General features: G+C 36.9%; 2 protein-coding genes across 7 annotated transcripts in view; one reads left to right on the forward strand and one right to left on the reverse strand.

The window, feature by feature from the left end:
• LOC128697567 (2',3'-cyclic-nucleotide 3'-phosphodiesterase) overlaps positions 1-12104 on the forward strand; it is a 29288-nt gene extending 17184 nt beyond the window's left edge. For all 6 annotated transcript variants that reach the window (XM_070093925.1, XM_070093928.1, XM_070093923.1 and 3 more), the window contains 2 exons: positions 3490-3655; positions 6934-12104. In XM_070093925.1, the coding sequence (XP_069950026.1) occupies positions 3490-3655; positions 6934-7649 (882 nt within the window). In that variant the 3' untranslated portion in view covers positions 7650-12104. The remainder of the gene's footprint in view (positions 1-3489; positions 3656-6933) is intronic.
• A 4019-nt stretch (positions 12105-16123) lies between these two features.
• Positions 16124-20254, reverse strand: LOC128697565 (transmembrane protein 14C). The gene is made up of 3 exons (XM_053789356.2): positions 20044-20254; positions 17313-17502; positions 16124-16649 (listed from the first exon to the last, which is right to left on the reverse strand). The coding sequence occupies exons 1-3, from the start codon at positions 20120-20122 to the stop codon at positions 16586-16588; spliced, it is 333 nt and encodes a 110-aa protein (XP_053645331.1). The 5' UTR covers positions 20123-20254; the 3' UTR covers positions 16124-16585.
• Positions 20255-20541: the final 287 nt, after the last annotated feature.

The following is a 20541-nucleotide window of genomic DNA, read 5'->3' on the forward strand; positions in this document are numbered from 1 at the left end:
AATTCCTTCTCATTGTAAGGATGGTTGGGTTACTGTGTGTAACTTTTATGGGTCACTGTGTGTAACAAGTGGATGGGTTACTGTGTATTGTATATAATGGATGGATTATGTGTTATTTTCTCTAAATATCAACTTGCACCCCTCCCTCTTTTCCTTCCTTCCTTCCCAGTGCTGGGTCACTATACTGTAGTGGTAATGTGTTTTAAGCACTCTGAGCGCTTGACTGAGATCCCAGCATACCATTTTGTTTTTTGCCTATGTAGTGGGGTCATTTCCCTTTTAAGTCAAAATTTGTTTGAAACAATCATGGATATGATTTTATTGTATCTGATGAACTTGGATACAACTTGGAATGCCTTGGTTTTGAAGTAGCAGATTGTATAGATGAGTGAAAATTTGTATTGAGGACATGGGATTAATGTTAGAAATTTTTAATATTAAAAGCAGTGAATAACAAAATGGCTCTAGTTCTCTATTATTCATAGAGCTTATCTCTACTATCAGTTTGATAACAAATATCAGACAATAGTAAGCAAACAGGTAATCCTTCTCTTCATCCAGGGCTTAAATTTTTGGATTTGACTACTAAATTCATGGACTGAAGGCCTTTTTTATTATCATTTAGCCTGTTATTTGAACTGTCTGGGATCATGTGGACATGCCAGAGTCCCAGCTAAATGTCATTGTGTAATCAGTCTATGGCTAACTCTTTTACAGTTTTTGAGGCTGAAATTCATTAATCCTTTCACTGTCGAGACCCCTGCTCACAAACTTGCTCTCAGTGTCAAAGAATTTTTAAAAAAATTATTTTTTCTTATGAAATGACAGAGAATGTTTTCCTGATGGTAATGACACCAAAAGTATGAAATTTGATGAAAAACTTATGGACTTACGCTCTCTCGAAGTTAACGGTTTCAGCGTTATTTACACATTGGCGATTTTGCCCACTTTGAGCCCTATTTTCAGCCAATTCTATTGTTTCAATTCACCAAACTCATAGCTATTTTGTTAGAACTCCTTTGGTCTATCGATTGAGTACAAGAAACTTCATATTTACCAATTTCAACTACCCAATAAAGTGATCAGAAATTGGTAATTTGGCCAATTTCATACCCAATTCAAGGAAGACCAATTTCAAAATAGGGTCCAGAATTAACAATGCAAACATTCCTAGCACTAAAATAACATTTTCTCTGTTCATTAGTTACGTCTCCAGGCACCTCTTACATTATGCTTGCTTTCCATTTTGAATTTTTATTCACACAAATAATAGAAGATTTACTGTTAAGCAGACTACTGCATTATTGTAAATATTTTTTTTTATTAACACACTGGCCGATTCCCACCAAGGCAGGGTGGCCCGAAAAAGAAAAACTTTCACCATCATTCACTCCATCACTATCTTGCCAGAAGGGTGTTTTACACTACAGTTTTTAAACTGCAACATTAACACTCATCCTTCAGAGAGCAGGCACTGTACTTCCCATCTCCAGGACTCAAGTCCAGCCTGCCAGTTTCCCTGAATCCCTTCATAAATGTTACTTTGCTCACACTCCAACAGGACGTCAAGTATTAAAAACCATTTGTCTCCATTCACTCCTATCAAACACGCTCACGCATGCCCGCTGGAAGTCCAAGCCCCTCGCACACAAAACCTCCTTTACCCCTCCCTCCAACCTTTCCTAGGCCGACCCCTACCCCGCCTTCCTTCCGCTACAGACTGATACACTCTTGAAGTCATTCTGTTTCGCTCCATTCTCTCTACATGCCCGAACCACCTCAACAACCCTTCCTCAGCTCTCTGGACAACAGTTTTGGCAATCCTGCACCTCCTCCTAACTTCCAAACTATGAATTCTCTGCATTTATTCACACCACACATTGCCCTCAGACATGACATCTCCATTGCCTCCAGCCTTCTCTTCGCTGCAACATTCATCAACCATGCTTCACACCCATATAAGAGCGTTGGTAAAACTATACTCTCATACATTCCCCTCTTAGCCTCCAAGGACAAAGTTCTTTGTCTCCACAGACTCCTAAGTGCACTGCTAACCCTTTTCCCCGCATCAATTCTATGATTCACCTCATCTTTCATAGATCCATCCGCTGACACATCCACTCCCAAATATCTGAATACATTCACCTCCTCCACACTCTATCCCTCCAATCTGATATCCAATCTTTCAGTGCATTTGTGAAAGCATATTAGACCCAACTTCAAGGTACTTTTAGTCCATAAACCATTCAAAATCATCTCTAATTCTGTAATATATCTTCTGTTCTATCAAATGAGACCAAGAAAATGAAAATATGTACAACAATAAATACCATACGAAAATACACTGCAAAGTTGCTGTTTTAAATGAAAAACACGGTCAGAGTTTATTTCTCATTATGCACTGCGTGCTGCTGTATTTTCTTTTATACTGCACACACTGACCATTCAGACCTATTCTCTTATATGTAGGCCTACCAACTTTCTCCTGCAAGATTAGAAGCTGCTAGAATTTTTGCATACTCTTACTGGACCGACATTGGCTTGCAAGCCGTAATATTACGGGACCGGCAGTGAAAGGGTTAAGTGTCCTAGCACAAATTACAGTAACTAAAAAATAGTTAGCCTATAATGATCAGATAAATTGCATTGTTTAGTTTAAAAATAGAGCTTTATTGGTTAATAGCTGTGCAAAATGTGCAGTATGTAAAGATTTTTTTTTTTTTTTCAACAAGTCGGCCGTCTCCCACCGAGGCAGGGTGAAATTTTTACTGGAAATTTTTACTGGAAAAAAAAGTCTCCTGAATTCTGTCAGGAAAATGGCCAAGATTAGTGCTTGTGGTTTTTAATAAACCTCGGGCAGTAGATATGATGGCAGCTCTGAGGGCACTTGAGCTAGAGCATGCCACAGCCCTGCTGGTATGGGAATCATCTGTGCTTGTGGTCACAGTGGGACCCATGTTAACATTCCTGTGGTGTATACAAATATACTTAGTTGAATGAATCTTGTTAAGCTGGCATGGACCAATGGTTCAGCACACTGGCCTGCAAGTTTTAGGTCTCACCTGCCATGGGTTTCAACCCCACCTGTTCTGTGCTTTGTTGGCAATTGTGTTATTACAATTTTGTGAGTCAAGATATATATTAGTATTCCTAAGGAGGCTAGATCTAGCAACTGTGTCATGTCTGGAAAGTGGGAACACTATCTATGGTATACCAAGTAAACTGACTAAATTTGATCTCTGGCTATACAACCTTTAAAAGTACAAAAAACCCTCCCCTTTAATTTAATCTTATACATAATTTAAGTATGATGACTATGTTTTCTATATTCTCATATGTTTACTTTTGAAAATATTACTGTACTAATAGAAAGATATAAGAAAACTTGTTCCTGGAGTAGATAGAACAAGGCTCTATATGTATTAAGTATAAGCTGCAAGGTGAATGATTATTATTCTCATAAGATTAACCATATTTTTTTCATTCTAGGTTCATACCTACCAGCCAGTTCAACCAATATATTATGGGTGGTTCTTAAATGAAGTGGACTCTCAGAAGATATGCTTAATTGGACAACAGTGGTTGCAGCAAGCTCTCAGTGTTGATGACTTCTTGCAAGATTTCTCAGAAAACACTCAACTACTTTCTGTTGAAGGTACTTAACACTGGTTTCAGTGTTGGATTTTCTGCACATTGGATCTAATTATGCTCCCAGGAGGGTTCTCTTATGGATATTTTTACACATTATAATATTACTGTATCTCTTAGATACTGTATACTACATTTCTGGATAACATGAGTCATTCTCTACATATCCACCTGAGTCCTTGAACCACTTACCAGTCTTGTTAGAAGGAAGCTTCCAGTTGAAAGTCTGTATTATAAGTCTGTATCATTAGAACCAGTTATTAATTTAGCTGGTCATTGCATGTCTTTACATTCTGTAATGGCAACAAATAAGTGCAACAATACCATATTTGCTACACACATTTCTTAGTATCAGATGATGCGTTGGAGTCTTTATATTATTTGTATAAAATTTTGACTATTACCTTTAGATTGGCACACAGAATGTTTGGTTAGATTTTAGAGATGAAAACTCTATAAGATTATCTCTATTGTGGTGTCATTTTTACATATATCAGAAACTAAATTTCACTAAATGTGAAATTAGCGTATGAAATCCATTCTTTTTCTGTCAAAGTGAATAGATGTTTTCAATTTATTGTACAGAAACTAAAGAGGTGGGGAAAGAAATTAACACATGAACACAATAAAAGAATTCCCTTCAAGGGGCTCTGCACTTGAAGCATGGAGTACAGTAAATGATTATCTTGTGTTTATAGATGTTAAATTATCTATTACAGTTTTGACAGTTGATCCATATATTTGTAAATGTTTATTTGATATGAACAACAAAGTAAAATTAAGAAAAATATGCAGGGAAACTTACTGGATATTAAAAAATATGTTATTAGAATTTTTTTTTTTTTCAACAAGTCGGCCGTCTCCCACCGAGGCAGGGTGACCCAAAAAAGAAAGAAAATCCCCAAAAAGAAAATACTTTCATCATCATTCAACACTTTCACCACACTCGCACATTATCACTGTTTTTGCAGAGGTGCTCAGAATACAATAGTATAGAAGCATACACATATAAAGATACACAACATATCCCTCCAAACTGCCAATATCCCAAACCCCTCCTTTAAAGTGCAGGCATTGTACCTCCCATTTCCAGGACTCAAGTCCGACTATATGAAAATAACAGGTTTCCCTGAATCCCTTCACTAAATATTACCCTGCTCACACTCCAACAGATCGTCAGGTCCCAAGTACCATTCGTCTCCATTCACTCCTATCTAACACGCTCATGCATGCTTGCTGGAAGTCCAAGCCCCTTGCCCACAAAACTTCCTTTACCCCCTCTCTCCAACCCTTTCGAGGACGACCCCTACCCCGCCTTCCTTCCCCTATAGATTTATATGCTTTCCATGTCATTCTACTTTGATCCATTTTCTCTAAATGACCAAACCACCTCAACAACCCCTCTTCTGCCCTCTGACTAATACTTTTATTAACTCCACACCTTTTCCTAATTTCCACACTCCGAATTTTCTGCATAATATTTACACCACACATTGCCCTTAGACAGGACATCTCTATTGCCTCCAACCATCTCCTCGCTGCTGCATTTACCACCCAAGCTTCACACCCATGTAAGTGTTGGTACTACTATACTTTCATACATTCCCTTCTTTGCCTCCATAGATAATGTTTTTTGACTCCACATATACCTCAGTGCACCACTCACCTTTTTTCCCTCATCAATTCTATGATTAACCTCATCCTTCATAAATCCATCCGCCGACACGTCAACTCCCAAGTATCTGAAAACATTCACTTCTTCCATACTCCTCCTCCCCAATTTGATATCCAATTTTTCTTTATCTAAATCACTTGATACCCTCATCACCTTACTCTTTTCTATGTTCACTTTCAACTTTCTACCTTTACACACATTCCCAAACTCATCCACTAACCTTTGCAATTTTTCTTTAGAATCTCCCATAAGCACAGTATCATCAGCAAAAAGTAACTGTGTCAATTCCCATTTTGAATTTGATTCCCCAAAATTTAATACCACCCCTCTCCTGAACACCCTAGCATTTACTTTCTTTACAACCCCATCTATAAATATATTAAACAACCATAGTGACATTACACATCCCTGTCTAAGACCTACTTTTACCGGGAAGTAGTCTCCCTCTCTTCTACACACCCTAACCTGAGCCTCACTATCCTCATAAAAACTCTTTACAGCATTTAATAACTTACCACCTGTTCCATATACTTGCAACATCTGCCACATTGCTCCTCTATCCACTCTATCATATGCCTTTTCTAAATCCATGAATGCAATAAAAACTTCCCTACCTTTATCTAAATACTGTTCACATATATATTTCAATGTAAACACTTGATCTACACATCCCCTACCCACTCTGAAACCTCCTTGCTCATCCGCAATCCTACATTCTGTCTTACCTCTAATTCTTTCAATTATAACCCTACCGTACACTTTTCCTGGTATACTCAATAAACTTATTCCTCTATAATTTTTACAGTCTCTTTTGTCCCCTTTCCCTTTATATAAAGGGACTATACATGCTCTCTGCCAATCCCTAGGTACCTTCCCCTCTTTCATACATTTATTAAACAAAAGTACCAATCACTCCAACACTATATCCCCCCCTGCTTTTAACATTTCTGTCATGATCCCATCAGTTCCAGCTGCTTTACCCCCTTTCATTCTACGTAATGCCTCACGTACCTTCCCTACACTTACATTCTGCTCTTCTTCACTCCTAAAAGATGGTATATCTCCCTGACCAGTGCATGAAATTACTGCCTCTCTTTCTTCCTTAACATTTAAAAGTTCCTCAAAATATTCTCGCCATCTACCTAATACCTCCATCTCCCCATCTACTAACTCCCCTACTCTGTTTTTAACTGACAAATCCATACGTTCCCTAGGCTTTCTTAACTTGTTTAACTCACTCCAAATTTTTTTCTCATTTTCATTAAAATTTCTTGACAGTGCCTCTCCCACTCTATCATCTGCTCTCCTTTTGCACTCTCTCACCACTCTCTTTACCTTTCTTTTACTCTCCATATACTCTGCTCTTCTTATAACACTTCTGCTTTGTAAAAACCTCTCATAAGCTACCTTTTTCTCTTTTATCACACCCTTTACTTCATCATTCCACCAATCACTCCTCTTTCCTCCTGCCCCCACCCTCCTATAACCACAAACTTCTGCCCCACATTCTAATACTGCATTTATGAACTATTATTAATAAGGAGTTATCAGTGAATTTCTGCAACCACTTGTATAGAGTTAAGTGAAACTTTTTTTCTTTTTTTTTTCAGAAATCATTAATTTCTTCTCACGAGATTCTTTTGTTGATGGAGGCGACATACTGCATTCTACAGCCAAGTTTACTGCCAGAGGTAAAGCACAGGGTGCAATGGAATATATCAGCAGTTCAGTTGTTAAAGGAGCCATGGGCCAATGTTTTCAGCTCCACATTATTGGCTTTGTAATCACACCAAGAACATTAGGAGCGAGATTAAAATTAACAGAGGATCAGTTAGAGCTGTGGGCTAATAATGATAATGAAGACCCTCCTGCATATATACTTGAGCCAGCAGCACCAAGGAAACACGTTGGAATGAGCGATAACCCAGACAGTCATCCCAGTATGGACCAGAATGATGCAACAACCGAACTTCTTGGAAACATATTGAAAGATGTTGACTGTCGGCCAACTTGTGAAGAGGTAGATGCTGACCTGAAAGACGACAGGTTTCACCCAGTGTCAGGTAGAGGAAGTCGCGCACACTTTACTCTTGCCTGTGGTCCTGGAATAAAACCAGTAAATACAGGCTTTGATTTAATCAATGTTGTAAGATGTGAACAAAGGACACTTATTAAAGAAACATTAATCGATTCTCAGTTGTCTGATCAAAAAGTAGAAACCTACACTATTCCTGGTGGTGTATTAAGAACATATGGTGAAGGAACGTGGGTTATATACCCGGATAAGGAAATTATTGTAAAGTCTATGTTTTCAGCATTTTATTAAGACCAGTGTTTGTGGCACCTGCAAGGTTCAAACTGAAAGCCCATTTTTTAAGTGATACATATTTGGATAGTTAATAGAAAAACTATTTCTTGCTGGGTATCTATTTTATTTTACACATGTGTCGCACTTTTCTTATATATTTGTGTGTAGCTCAAGAAAAATCAATTTAAAATTATCAAGTGCAATTTTAATTATATTACAGTACTGTATTTTACTTATTTCTGTTTTTAATTCAAAGTACTGTGATGCTTTTTCATAATATTTGCAGTTTTCTTTACTTCCCTTTCATCAGTATCATCTTGAGTCATTATTTGTCATAATTACCACCATTTTTATACTATTTCCTACATTTCGAGTGATGAGAAAGAAGACAAAACTAATTTTATCCCCTCAAGGGAGGTTCTTTGATGCCAGTGAGGGGCTCTTAATCCAAGGAATTGGACTTGCTCTCCCCTTTCTTGGATTGAACCTAAATGCCTCCCAGACACTATATGACCCCTATGGGTTTAGTGCTTCCCCATAAATATAATAATAAAAAAATAATTTTATTTCCAAAAAGTGTAGTTACAAAATTCTGAAAAATCTCTGCAGAGTATTTCAGGCAGACTAAAACTAGAGCTTAAAACTTCAGCAATACATAATAATGTATTGCTGAATTGTAATCCTTATAGAGAATAAACTTTGAATTTGAATTGAATTGAATTGAAGTTGATTTAAATGGTAAGTTTAACATAACTAAGTTGTTTAAAGATAAGATTATTAAATGTAATGATTTTTTAAGAAACAAAACTATACTGTACATTTAAAAAGCAATATTAATATTTGGAGTCAGTAATTTAAAATTGCAGTGAGGAACACAGCAGCCTATACACCTGGGAGTCTGCTGTAAGTCTGGATTTTTTTTTTTTTTTTTTTTTTGAAATTTGACCAGTTTCTTGGGATATTTTGAGGTCATGTGCACTGGAAATTAGGAGAAGCTGTGGAGTTAATAAAAGTATTAGTCAGAGGGCTGAAGAGGGTTTGTTGAGGTGGTTTAGTCATTTAGAGAGAATGGATCAAAGTAGAATGACAGAGTGTGTATAAATCTGTAGGGGAAGGAAGGCGGGGTAGGGGTCGTCCTCAAAAAGGTTGGAGGGAGGGGTTAAAGGAGGTGTTGTGAGTGAGGGGTTTGGACTTCCAGCAAGCGTGCGTGAGCGTGTTAGATAGGAGTGAATGGAGACAAATGATATTTGGGACCTGACGAGCTGGAGTGTGAGCAGGGTAATATTTAGTGAAGGGATTCAGGGAAACCGGTTATTTTATATAACTGGACTTGAGTCCTGGAAATGGGAAGTACAATGCCTGCACTTTAAAGGAAGGGTTTGGGATATTGGCAGTTTGGAGGGATATATTGCGTATTTGTATACATATATATGTACTTCTAAACTGTTGTATTCTGAGCACCTCTGCAAAAACAGTGATTATGTGTGAGTGAGGTGAAAGTGTTGAATGATGATGAAAGTATTTTCTTTTTGGGGATTTTCTTTCTTTTTGGGTCACCCTGCCTCGGTGGGATACGGCTGACTTGTTGAAAAAAAAAAAATTAGGATATGTTTGTATGTGGGAATTAAAATATCAAACCATTAGTTTTTTGAGTTTTACATTTATTTAAAATAGTGAGGAAAGGCTGTTATGCCTGACCCTCATAAAAAGGTAGGGGAATGCCATTCCTGCACATTGCCATAGTACTACACCACTGGGAATCTGAACAAGTAGGTTGTTTTAAATGCAGTATACATGAGGGCTCCATCTGTACGACTTTTAGGTTCCTGACCCCATGTGATAAGCAACAATTGCAGGTGGCTGGAAAACAGCAGTTTTTTTTTTATTATCAAATGCATCTAAAATGCCTGATAACATGTTAACACGATATCATATATTAAGTGTCAATACAGCTAGGCATAATAAAAAATATGAAAAAAAAATATATACAAAATACATACAATACGTACCTTAAAATATGACGCCAGTAGCCCTTCCCTTATGCAACTGTTATGCAAAAATGGCGGAAAAGTGGTAAAAGCTCTGAACACGGTTCATTTGAATGCCATTAAAACATGGAACACCAAAAAGAGGGTGCCAAATAAGCGAGGCCCTCCTGTATTAGACTTTTATATTAGGCCTATGTAAGTTTACAGGTGTTTATGTGCCCATGTTGTATGAATGAGTTTTGATCAAAATATAGCCAGTTAATATTATAAATAGGTAATTTGCAAAAAAAACAAAAAACAGTAGTATTAGTAATAGGAAAATTAATTATATTTTCAGTACCAAACCATATTCTTAATAAGCGTGCACAACTGATTTGAATAATATTACCATGACATTATTGTATCGAAAGTACAGTGGACCCCCGGTTTACGATATTATTTCATTCCAGAAGTATGTTCAGGTGCCAGTACTGAACGAATTTGTTCCCATAAAGAATATTGTGAATTAGATTAGTCCATTTCAGACCCCGAAACATACACGTACAAACGCACTTACATAAATACACTTACATAAGTGGTCGCATTGGGAGCTGATCGTAAAGCAGGGGTCCACTGTAATTGTCCATCCAATCATTTTCTGGCCTTTGTGGCATTTACTTTCTTTTCTAAATAAGTGTGATATTGCTGCAACATACAGGAGGGCTTTGCTTATACAGCAAGTTAGATTCTGGGCTACCACTGCAAAGTGAAAATTGCTGTAAACTGAATAATACCTTGTTTCACTTTCAACTTCATATAAAAACCTGATATGTTTACACTATCATATTAAGTGAGCACTAGTGCTAGGCCTAAAAAATGCATATACAATACACATTACTTACCTTAAAATATTTTCGTTCTTAGCTTATAGTGAGTGGTGTATGTATTTTTTGTAGGAAGTCTGAATAAATTAATAATTGGTATAATTGAAAACTGCTGTATGAGTGAAATGCTGTAAAGCGAGGCCTGCCTGTATCTTTTCTGGATATCCATGGCTCGGTAGGCAATGCTTTTGCATCGTACACTGAGTATCTATGGTTCAATCCCCAGCATGTTTCTTAAACCTGCTATCCCTGTTCATGTAGCAGTAAGTAGGTACCTGGGTGTTAGTGGACTGGTGTGGGTCGCATCCTGGGGGACAAGATTGAAGGATCCTAATGGAAATAAGACAGTCTTCAATGACACACTAACTTTCTTGGGTTATCCTAGGTGGCTAACCCTCCAGGTTAAAAATCTGAACAGATCTTAAGTGTATCAAATACTATTTGTTTCCCTATCTTTCTTGCAATACTGTTACTTTTACCTTTTCATATGCCACCATTCTTTAATAATAAATTTTTTCAGTAAAATTAATAGTGGTCAGTTATGAGACTTTTTAAGTTTCATTCTCTTGTTAACTTCATAAAAGATCTAGTTACGAGAGGATTATAAATTCATCTCTTAATTGGCATTTGGGAATTTTATGTCATATGTTTACGACTTGACTCTTATCACATTTGTCTCTGACAATGATCTCCATTACCTAATATGTAGCATTGTATGACCCATACAGATTTAATGCATTTTTGTGATGATAATTATATAAATACTGTAATATCAGATGAAGTGCTAAACCTGAGAGGGTAGTAGTGTTAAGGTCACAACAAAATTTGGTGTGAATACAGTTTGTGGAGATACAAAGAGTATTTCAAATACATTGTACATAATAGTGCAGGGAAAAATTTTAAGGATATATGAAAATATTTCTTGCCATGGATAGTTACACATTAATATATTTCTTTTAAATCTAAAAACTTCAAATTTTTTGTTCCTCATATAGGTACACCTATGAAGACTGGTCGCTCCATGGCCCTTGTCGGTTTAGCGCTTTATTTGATAATAATAATAAATATTTGATAATAATAAATAAATATGTTGTGTATCTTTATATGTGTATGCTTCTAAACTGTTGTATTTTGAGCACCTCTGCAAAAACAGTGATAATGTGCGAGTGTGGTGAAAGTGTTGAATGATGATGAAAGTACGTATTTTCTTTTTGGGGATTTTCATTCTTTTATGGGTCACCCTGCCTCGGTGGGAGACGGCCGACTTGTTGAAAAAAAAAAAAAAAAAAATGAGGGGTTTGGGATATTGGCAGTTTGGAGGGATATATTGTACATCTTTATACGTATATGTTTCTAAACTGTTGTGTTCTGAGCACCTCTGCAAAAACAGTGATTATGTATGAGTGAGGTGAAAGTGTTAAATGATGATGAAAGTATTTTCTTTTTGGGGATTTTCTTTCTTTTTGGGTCACCCTGCCTCGGTGGGAGATGGCCGACTTGTTGAAAAAAAAAATATGAAGACTAGTAAAAAATTTTCCTAAAGTACTGTACCTGCAGAATGTTACATAACAGGCTCAATTGTTTGTTAAGCTAATATGTACAGTAAAGTGTTTTTAATTCTTCCAATGTTTGTTATTAATCAAGTAGTCACTGGCTCCAGAAACTAGGATAGCAAAAAGTAGGAGTAGGCTTCAAACTGTGAACAATGTATTGCCATAAAAGCTCAGTACAACTAATTAACTTTTAAGGGGATGGAGTGGTAATGCAGTGGAAGACTTTGGTCAGATGACCAAAAACTCTAGTGGTGGGTCATCATATGAATAAAACCCAGGTCAGGAAACACTTGTCATGTTTCTTAACGAATTTTACCTAACTACCATAATATGGGAAATAAGTTACCCTCTGCTATTCCTGGCAACACAACCCTCACCTGGGTGTTAGTCAACTGGTGTGGGTCTGAATCCTGGAGGACAAGATTGAAGGATGCCAATGGAAATAAGACAGACAGTCCTTCATGATGCACTGAGGTTCTTGGGTTATCCTGGGTGGCTAACCCTCTGGGTTAAAAATACGAACAAATTTTATCTTAAAACATTATAAATGAAGCCATCTCATCAGTGACAGCCAGTTACTAAGGAAATAAAGTATCAAGAGCATATATTTTTGGTGCTGGTTCCAGATAAGACTGCCCCTACAACTGCTTGACAGTCTGGATAGAAGATAGAGAAAACAAAGATTTTGCCTTGAGTATTTTGGCTAGTCTAAGAAAATATCTGCTTAGTATTGCTCTTGTTGATATGATAGAGTATTATTGTACACAAGTTTAATATTATTATTATTATTTTTTTTTTTTTTTTTTATCACACTGGCCGATTCCCACCAAGGCAGGGTGGCCCGAAAAAGAAAAACTTTCACCATCATTATTATTATTATCAAAAGTAAGTGCTAAACCCACAAGGGTCATACAGCACTGACATAAGTTTAATAATTTAAACAAACTAGTTACCCATTATTTTTATTATGATTCAAGAGGGATTTACTCCATGGAAAAGACAGTTTTATATGATCCATATGGGTTTAGCACTTGTTTTAATTATAATAATCAATATAAGAAAAGGACAGTATACACAAAGCACAAGAAAACTAATTCTTCAGGTAATTATTCATCTTACCAGTATTTCCTTTTGTTAGTAAGTACTACAGTACTTAATGAACAAAAGATTAAATGAAGCTACAATATTAAGGTTTTATGATAATTTTGTACAATAAAGATGTGAAGATACCCTACTTTTGTCTCTTATTTCTCTCCATTTTTAAGGGTTTTTACCTGTGTTAGTTTATAACTAAACATGGTCTAGGAGGTGGGAAGTACAATGCCTTCACCCTGAAAGATGAATGGCATAGTGTAATTCAAAGGGTCATTCCTATTTTAATGTTCACACACTTTTTGCAAAGCATTTAATGAGTGATTGTGAGTAAGTTTCTTTTGGGTTACCCAACCTTTGGGAAATGACCAATGTAGTAAAAATATTTTCCACTGAAAGTGTGGTTTAGACAAGGATGTGTGATGTCACCATGACTGTTTAGTATACGTATTTATAAATGGGGTATCTCATGGAGAGGCAGCCTGTTCCACTTTGTGAGAATTGTCTAGTTCCTGTTCCAATTTTCCATATTCTATTGGCCTATCCTGTCTATCAACAAGCATGCAGAATTTTCCTCCAACATTGTCACCGCTCTAATGCTCTTACTTTATTTTCCCTCCTTGCTGACGGACCCACCTTAGACACAGACTCCCTCTTCAGCTTTTTGACAGCAACTGATTTATTACACAAACTTTAATAATCCTTCCTTTAGCACTCCTTACAGCCCCTCCCAGCTTTAACTTTATTGTCATCTCCACCCTTATTTATCCTTAGATCCCGCATCAATTCCTACCCTACAGCACTGTATGACCCTGGTAGGTTTAGCACTACTTTTTGATTATAATAATAATAATAATAATAATATAAATGGGGTTGTAAAAAGTGAGTACAAGGGTGTTGGGAAGAAGTGTGGAATTAAAAGATGTTGAATTTGATACAAAGTGGGTATTAAATTAATCACAGTTGCTCTTGCTGATGATACAGTTCTTTCGAGGGAGTCTGAGAATAAGTTGCATGAGTTCGTGGATGAATTTGACAGGGTATGTAAAAGAAGGAAATTAAAAGTGAGAATAGAAAAGAGCAAGGTGATAAGGGCAACAAAAAAGTCAAGGTAATGGCAGAATGAATACAGGTTGGCCATCACTAATCCAGCAATCAGTTATCCAGTTCCTTGGTAATCCGGCACTAGTTTCGACTAGCATAATTTCAAATTTCATCATTATACTGACTCAAATTTCATCATTATACTGAGTTAGAAATTGTGCAGATGGTTGTAAATCACAAGCAGCAAGCCAGTGGAGGAGAAAGCAGTGATGAAAATGAGGAAGATGTAGCAGAAAGAGTCTCTATTGATAGGTTAATTAAGTGTATTCTAACCTAACCACTCTGTAATCCGGCAAACTCACCAATCCGGCACACTACAGGTCCCAATGATGCTGGATTAGTGATGGCTGACCTGTACTAGATAAGAGGGATTATGAAGTGGATGAACTTAGATACTTGGAGTGGATATATCAAAAGATGGTCCTATGAAATGCAAAATGAACTATAATAAACGAGTTGAGAAGAAAAGAGTGGATGGGGTGTTTAGCCATCTGTGGAGAGAAAAGTTTATCTATGGAGGCAAAACAGGAAACATATCAGAGTATAGTGGTACCAACAGTTTGGTAAGAGTGTGAAGCATTGATTTTTATCATTGCAATTAGGAAGAGGTTAGAGACAGTGGAAATGTTATGTTCAAGAGCAAAGTGTGGTGTGAATATCATGCATCGAATTCAGAGCATAGAAATTAAAAGGTGGTGCGGTCACCAAGAGTATAATTTAAAGGGGGGAGGAGGGGTGACTGAGGTGGTTAGGGCATGTAGGAAGGATAGAAAGGAATAGGATGATGAAAAGGGCTGCATAAATCTGGGCACATAAATTTGGAAGGTAGGAGGAGGAGTAGAGGTCATCCCAGGATCAGATGGAGAAAGGGTTAAAAGAGGCTTTGACTTTAGGGGTTCAAGCATCCAGCAGGCTTGTGAGTGTTAGGTAGGAGTGAATAAAATTAAGTGACTTTTTAAGGGATATGCTGTTGGAGCATGAGCAAGGCAACTTTTATGAAGAGTTTCAGGGAAACCAGCAAGCTGGACTGGAGTCCTGGAGGTGGAAAGGGCAGTACCTGCACTCTGAAGGACGGGTAAGGATGTTGCACTCGAAGTGTATCTGAATTGTGATGATGGCACACTTCTGTCGTGACAATGATTGAATAAATATGGGTGAATGTTTTCTTTGAGTTGCCTCTTCTTGCTGGGAGACTGCCTTCAAGGTAATATAAAAAAAAAAAATCTGCAGCAAAGGTGGGAGTGTCTGAAAGAAGGGCAGGTAAACATTTTTCAAAACCCAGGCTTTGATGCTTTCCTGTGAATATAACATCTCCAACTCTTTCTGTTAAGCTACAATGAAACACTGCAGTAGTTATATAAAATATTGTACCTTACTCTGCATGAAAGTCTTTCTTTCTTTCAACACACCGGCCGTATTCTACCGAGGCGGGGCGGCCCAAAAGGAAAAACAAAAGTTCCTCCTTTTACATTTAGCAATATATACAGGAGAAGGGGTTACTAGCCCCTTGCTTCCAGCATTTTAGTCGCCTCTTATGACAAACATGGCTTATGGAGGAAGAATTCTATTGCACTTCCCCATGGAGATATGAGGAAATAAACAAGAACAAGAACTAGTAAGAAAATAGAAGAAAACCCATAAGGGTGTGTATATATATGCTTGTACACGCATGTGTAGTGTAACCTAAGTGTAAGTAGAAGTAGCAAGACATACCTGAAATCTTGCATGTTGATGAGACAAATAAAAGACACCAGCAATCCTACCATCATGTAAAACAATTACAGGCTTTCATTTTACACTCACTTGGCAGGATGGTAGTACCTCCCTGGGCAGTTGCTGTCTACCAAATTACTATCTAGTAGTAGTATTTATGGTAATTAAACACAAAAAAATCTACTATCACCTATATTTATTGTAATTTAAAATTTAAAAACAAGACTGTATTACTTATTCTCTAACTGTACAACAGTCAGAGAAAGCAAACCAAAATCTATAAATGTTTCTTTACTAAAACATTAAACTATGAATAACAAAATGCAACATATACAATATAATAATTATTTCAAAAATTTAAAATTTGTAAAGTGCAAAAGCTGCTTAGGGTTCTTCACATTAGGTAGACAAAATTACTATGGGTCTGTGCCCAGACCCCAACATAAACTAGAGACAAATTTGAGGGTTGCAATTAATGTTAGTAATCAATATGCTATTTATTTTGCATTAGAAGACAATGTGTTCTAAGTCCTCACCTCTACCCCACTGTAAAAATACCAACCATCAATCAAATACAATTCTTTATTATTTTATGAAGAGCCACATCAAAGAGTAACAACAATGCCTGAAAGGAACCTGCTTCACTCAGCCTTGCTATTTGTTAAACCAACAGCTCGTGCTCCCAATCTTGCCACCATTGCAAGGCTAGAACAAAGAATAAAAGGAAAAAAATATAATTATACTATCTTTAAAATACAGTAGAGTATTATAAACATGAGGCAGTCAGTGCTACAAACATTGGGAATAAATACTGCATGAGGTAAATCCTATAATCACTGTAAATTTAAAAAAAAATATATGTGAATATACAGTATTAATGAAGATAGGACACCATCAGTAGAGATGTATCGGATATCCACAACCACATCTGCAGAGCATCCGCACAATTTCTAACATCCACATCCGCATTTTACTGTAAACAGACATGTGCATATGCATCTGCATCTGCAAAATAAGTAAGACATCCTCATACACATCCGCATTTGCGGATATCTAAATTTTCACATCCAATACATCTATAACCATAAGCATTGCCCTGTTCCTGTAGCTTTATAAAGATAATCATTATTACTGCTAGATTATATAACATAGTTAAAAATGTTGGGACAACAATCTTACTAGTGACTAAAAACACTACATTTCTAACTTTCATTTCTGAAGCCTAGACTGTAGTAACTATCTCTAGCATCCCAAATGCATATTACTGTACATTACCTGGTTCTCTTTTAAGCAAACAATACTTCTCAAACAAAACTATAACAATTAATAAGTACACTAAAGTATCTACACTGAAACCATAAAATTTACCTCATGACTGCAATCAGGCCTGGAGGCATGAACTTTCCAGAGTTAAGAAAACGCATCCCCATGATGCCTCCAAGGACTGTGCTGGTACCCAGGGTAAGATAGTAATTAGCTGGATTTGCACTCATCTGGTAAGCACCATAACCCAAGAGTGAGCCAAAGAGCAGTCCTGCTCCCAGGGAAGGTACACTACCTGTAGAATACATTAATACAAAATAGTTTTTTATTACTGTTTGTAGTACGTACAAATACGTAGCATAGTTTACATTTAATAAGAAATTGGTAGGCACAAAAGAAAGCCACTAATTATGCAATGCATAATTAGTGGCTTTCTTTTTTAAGATTTGGATTTAGACTATTAAGTAGGGCTTCTTATGCAGTTAACTACGATCAAATTATTATAATCAAAATGAAGTTAACTACGATCATAAATGCATGTTATTTCAAAATGATTCAATGATCTTCAATTTTGTGAAGTGACTGAATAGTGATAGTAAAGATGCAAAAACATCAAGTTACCTCGTTACAACAGAAATACAATGGAATATGATGTGTTATCAATTATGTATGGGAACTGAAGGAAGGCTGGAAGAACAGACAGAATAGAATGAAAGCTGGTTTTATTTGACAAACTGTAAGTAAGTAAGTAAGTAAGTATTGCTGTCTCACTTCTGAATCAATCACCATTATTATTATATTCATAAGGGAGTAGCACTAAACCTGTAGGGGTCATAAAGCACCTGGAAAATGGGAGGTAGTCAAGCTTAATCTAAGGAAGGAAAACATTACTTCCCTTTCCAGCATCCAGGCACCCCATCCAGCAGATAAATTAAACAGATGTAACACTGACTAACCAGTAGTTAGTGACTTACTGAGCCTTATTGCTTATTGCAGTTTTGAGCATAAGTTATTATTTAGGTTTTATGAATAAATTTTAAGCCTGCCCATAATGCTCTGCATACAAGGGGCTTTGGCAGTTACACTTAACCACTTCAATTTTTTATACTTCAATGTATCATGTTCAAATTAATAAATAAATAAATAAATTCTGACTGATTTCTACAGTATCTAGACTTTAAATAATAAAATATTACAAGGACTCCAGCGGAAATAAGTCACTGACTTTTTTGGGATTATCCTCAAGAGTAATTTACACCTTGTATGATAACCGAAATTGTGTACCTGTGCCTAATAAATGAACTTACTAGGTAGTTTACATGTTAAACTATGTACACCTGGAGGGGGTTTCAGGGGTCAACGCCCCCATGGAGCTATCCATGACCAGGCCTCATGGTGGATCAGGACTTGATCAATCAGACTGTTACTGCTGGCCATATGTAAACCAACGTACAAGCCACAGCCTGGCTGGTCAGGTACTGACTTTAGGTGCCTGTTCAGCACCTTCTTGAAGCCAGGAAGACAGCCAGGGGTCTACTGGTAATCCCCTATGTATGCTGGAAGGCAGTTGAACAGTCTTGGGGCCCTAACACTTCATTATATCTCTTAGCGCACTTAGGGCGCCCGTGCTTTTCAACGAGGAGATGTTGCATCTCCTTCCATGCATGATCATTTTACTTATGTATACCTGTAGCTAAATAAACTTACTTATGGGCACACATATGTATTACACACCAGTAAGTTTATTCCACCTCAGGGGAGGTTCCTGTTGCTCTTCTTCCACTGGAAATAAGTCATTTAATTTTTGGGTTTTCCAAGGTAATTGAGACATATGTTACTATGTATTCAAATTCAAATGACAATTTATATAATTATATTTATGTGTATCTGGCTAAAGCTCCCGCTTCACACACGGAGGGCCCGGGTTCGATTCCCGGCGGGTGGAAACATTTCGACACGTTTCCTTACACCTGTTGTCCTGTTCACCTAGCAGCAAATAGGTACCTGGGTGTTAGTCGACTGGTGTGGGTCGCATCCTGGGGGACAAGATTAAGGACCCCAATGGAAATAAGTTAGACAGTCCTCGATGACGCACTGACTTTCTTGGGTTATCCTGGGTGGCTAACCCTCCGGGGTTAAAAATCCGAATGAAATCTTATCTTATCTTATCTTAACTTATTCCCCTCTGTAAGGCAGCACATCACAAGTGTGGGTTTAGCACTCTCTGTATAATGTAGATTTAATAAGTTTATTTAGGTATAGGTACATAAATATAGTTACACAAATTATCATACATAGTAACATATGTTAATCACCTAGGATAACCCAGAAGTCAGAGAAAGCTGTAAACCCATATGGGGAACAGTGCCAGGGGTAGGGGAGGCACTCAGATTCAATTAAAGGGGAGAAAGTAAGTTTATTCAGGTACATATAAATAGTTACATAAATAATCATACATAGGTATATGTATATAATTACCTAGAATAACCCAGAAAAGTCCTCTAGTTCCTAGGATGAAGAGCCCCACACCAGCAATTAGACACAGGTACACATAAGTACAATTATCACACAGTGTAAATTACCCACCAGAATAATCCAGAAAAAACTCAGTGACATATTTGCACTAGAGTTTTAAATTTTCATAATAGTAAGAGTAAAGATGTATAATGACCCACCATTATTATTATTATAATCAAGGGGAAGCTCTAAACCCGGAGGATTATACAGCGCCCGGGGGGGGGGGTGGAAGGCATTCAGGCTTAATTCAGGGAACTGGAGCACAGATCCAATTCCCTAAATCAAGAGCCCCTCACCAACATCAAGGAAAATGACCCACCAGCCTTGAAGTAGCCCACCAGGCCGCCCACGCCCACAGTAGCAGCGTAGACGTAAGTCACAAAGTCTACAGTCATCATTAACTACTTCACCACTCAGATATATAAGTCAATAAGTGAGATATATGATGATAAAGTTGTTATCAAGGTGAGTTGATCCTCCCGCAGCTACAACCTTCCACACTCAACCCTTCATAACTAACTTTCTATTATTTAATATATAACAAATCACAAAGTTATGATAGTTCTGAGGGAATATAACTAATAATGGCTCACATATATATATAAAGACTTAACCTAGCATATCCCACAGTCATGTAACTTTTATTTCCACTTAAGTTCGAACCTTCTGACCCATGATTAAGCAACTTAACTAACTTTAATATAATAATATATTTTATTTTGACATGATATGTGTCCACAAAGTAATATAATAGTTGGGTGTACATGCCAAAAGTCCCTTAATGTAGACAGCATTTCTGCCAAACTTAAGATTAATA

This window comes from Cherax quadricarinatus, chromosome 44, assembly GCF_038502225.1.
Source record: "Cherax quadricarinatus isolate ZL_2023a chromosome 44, ASM3850222v1, whole genome shotgun sequence".
NCBI lineage: Eukaryota > Metazoa > Arthropoda > Malacostraca > Decapoda > Parastacidae > Cherax > Cherax quadricarinatus.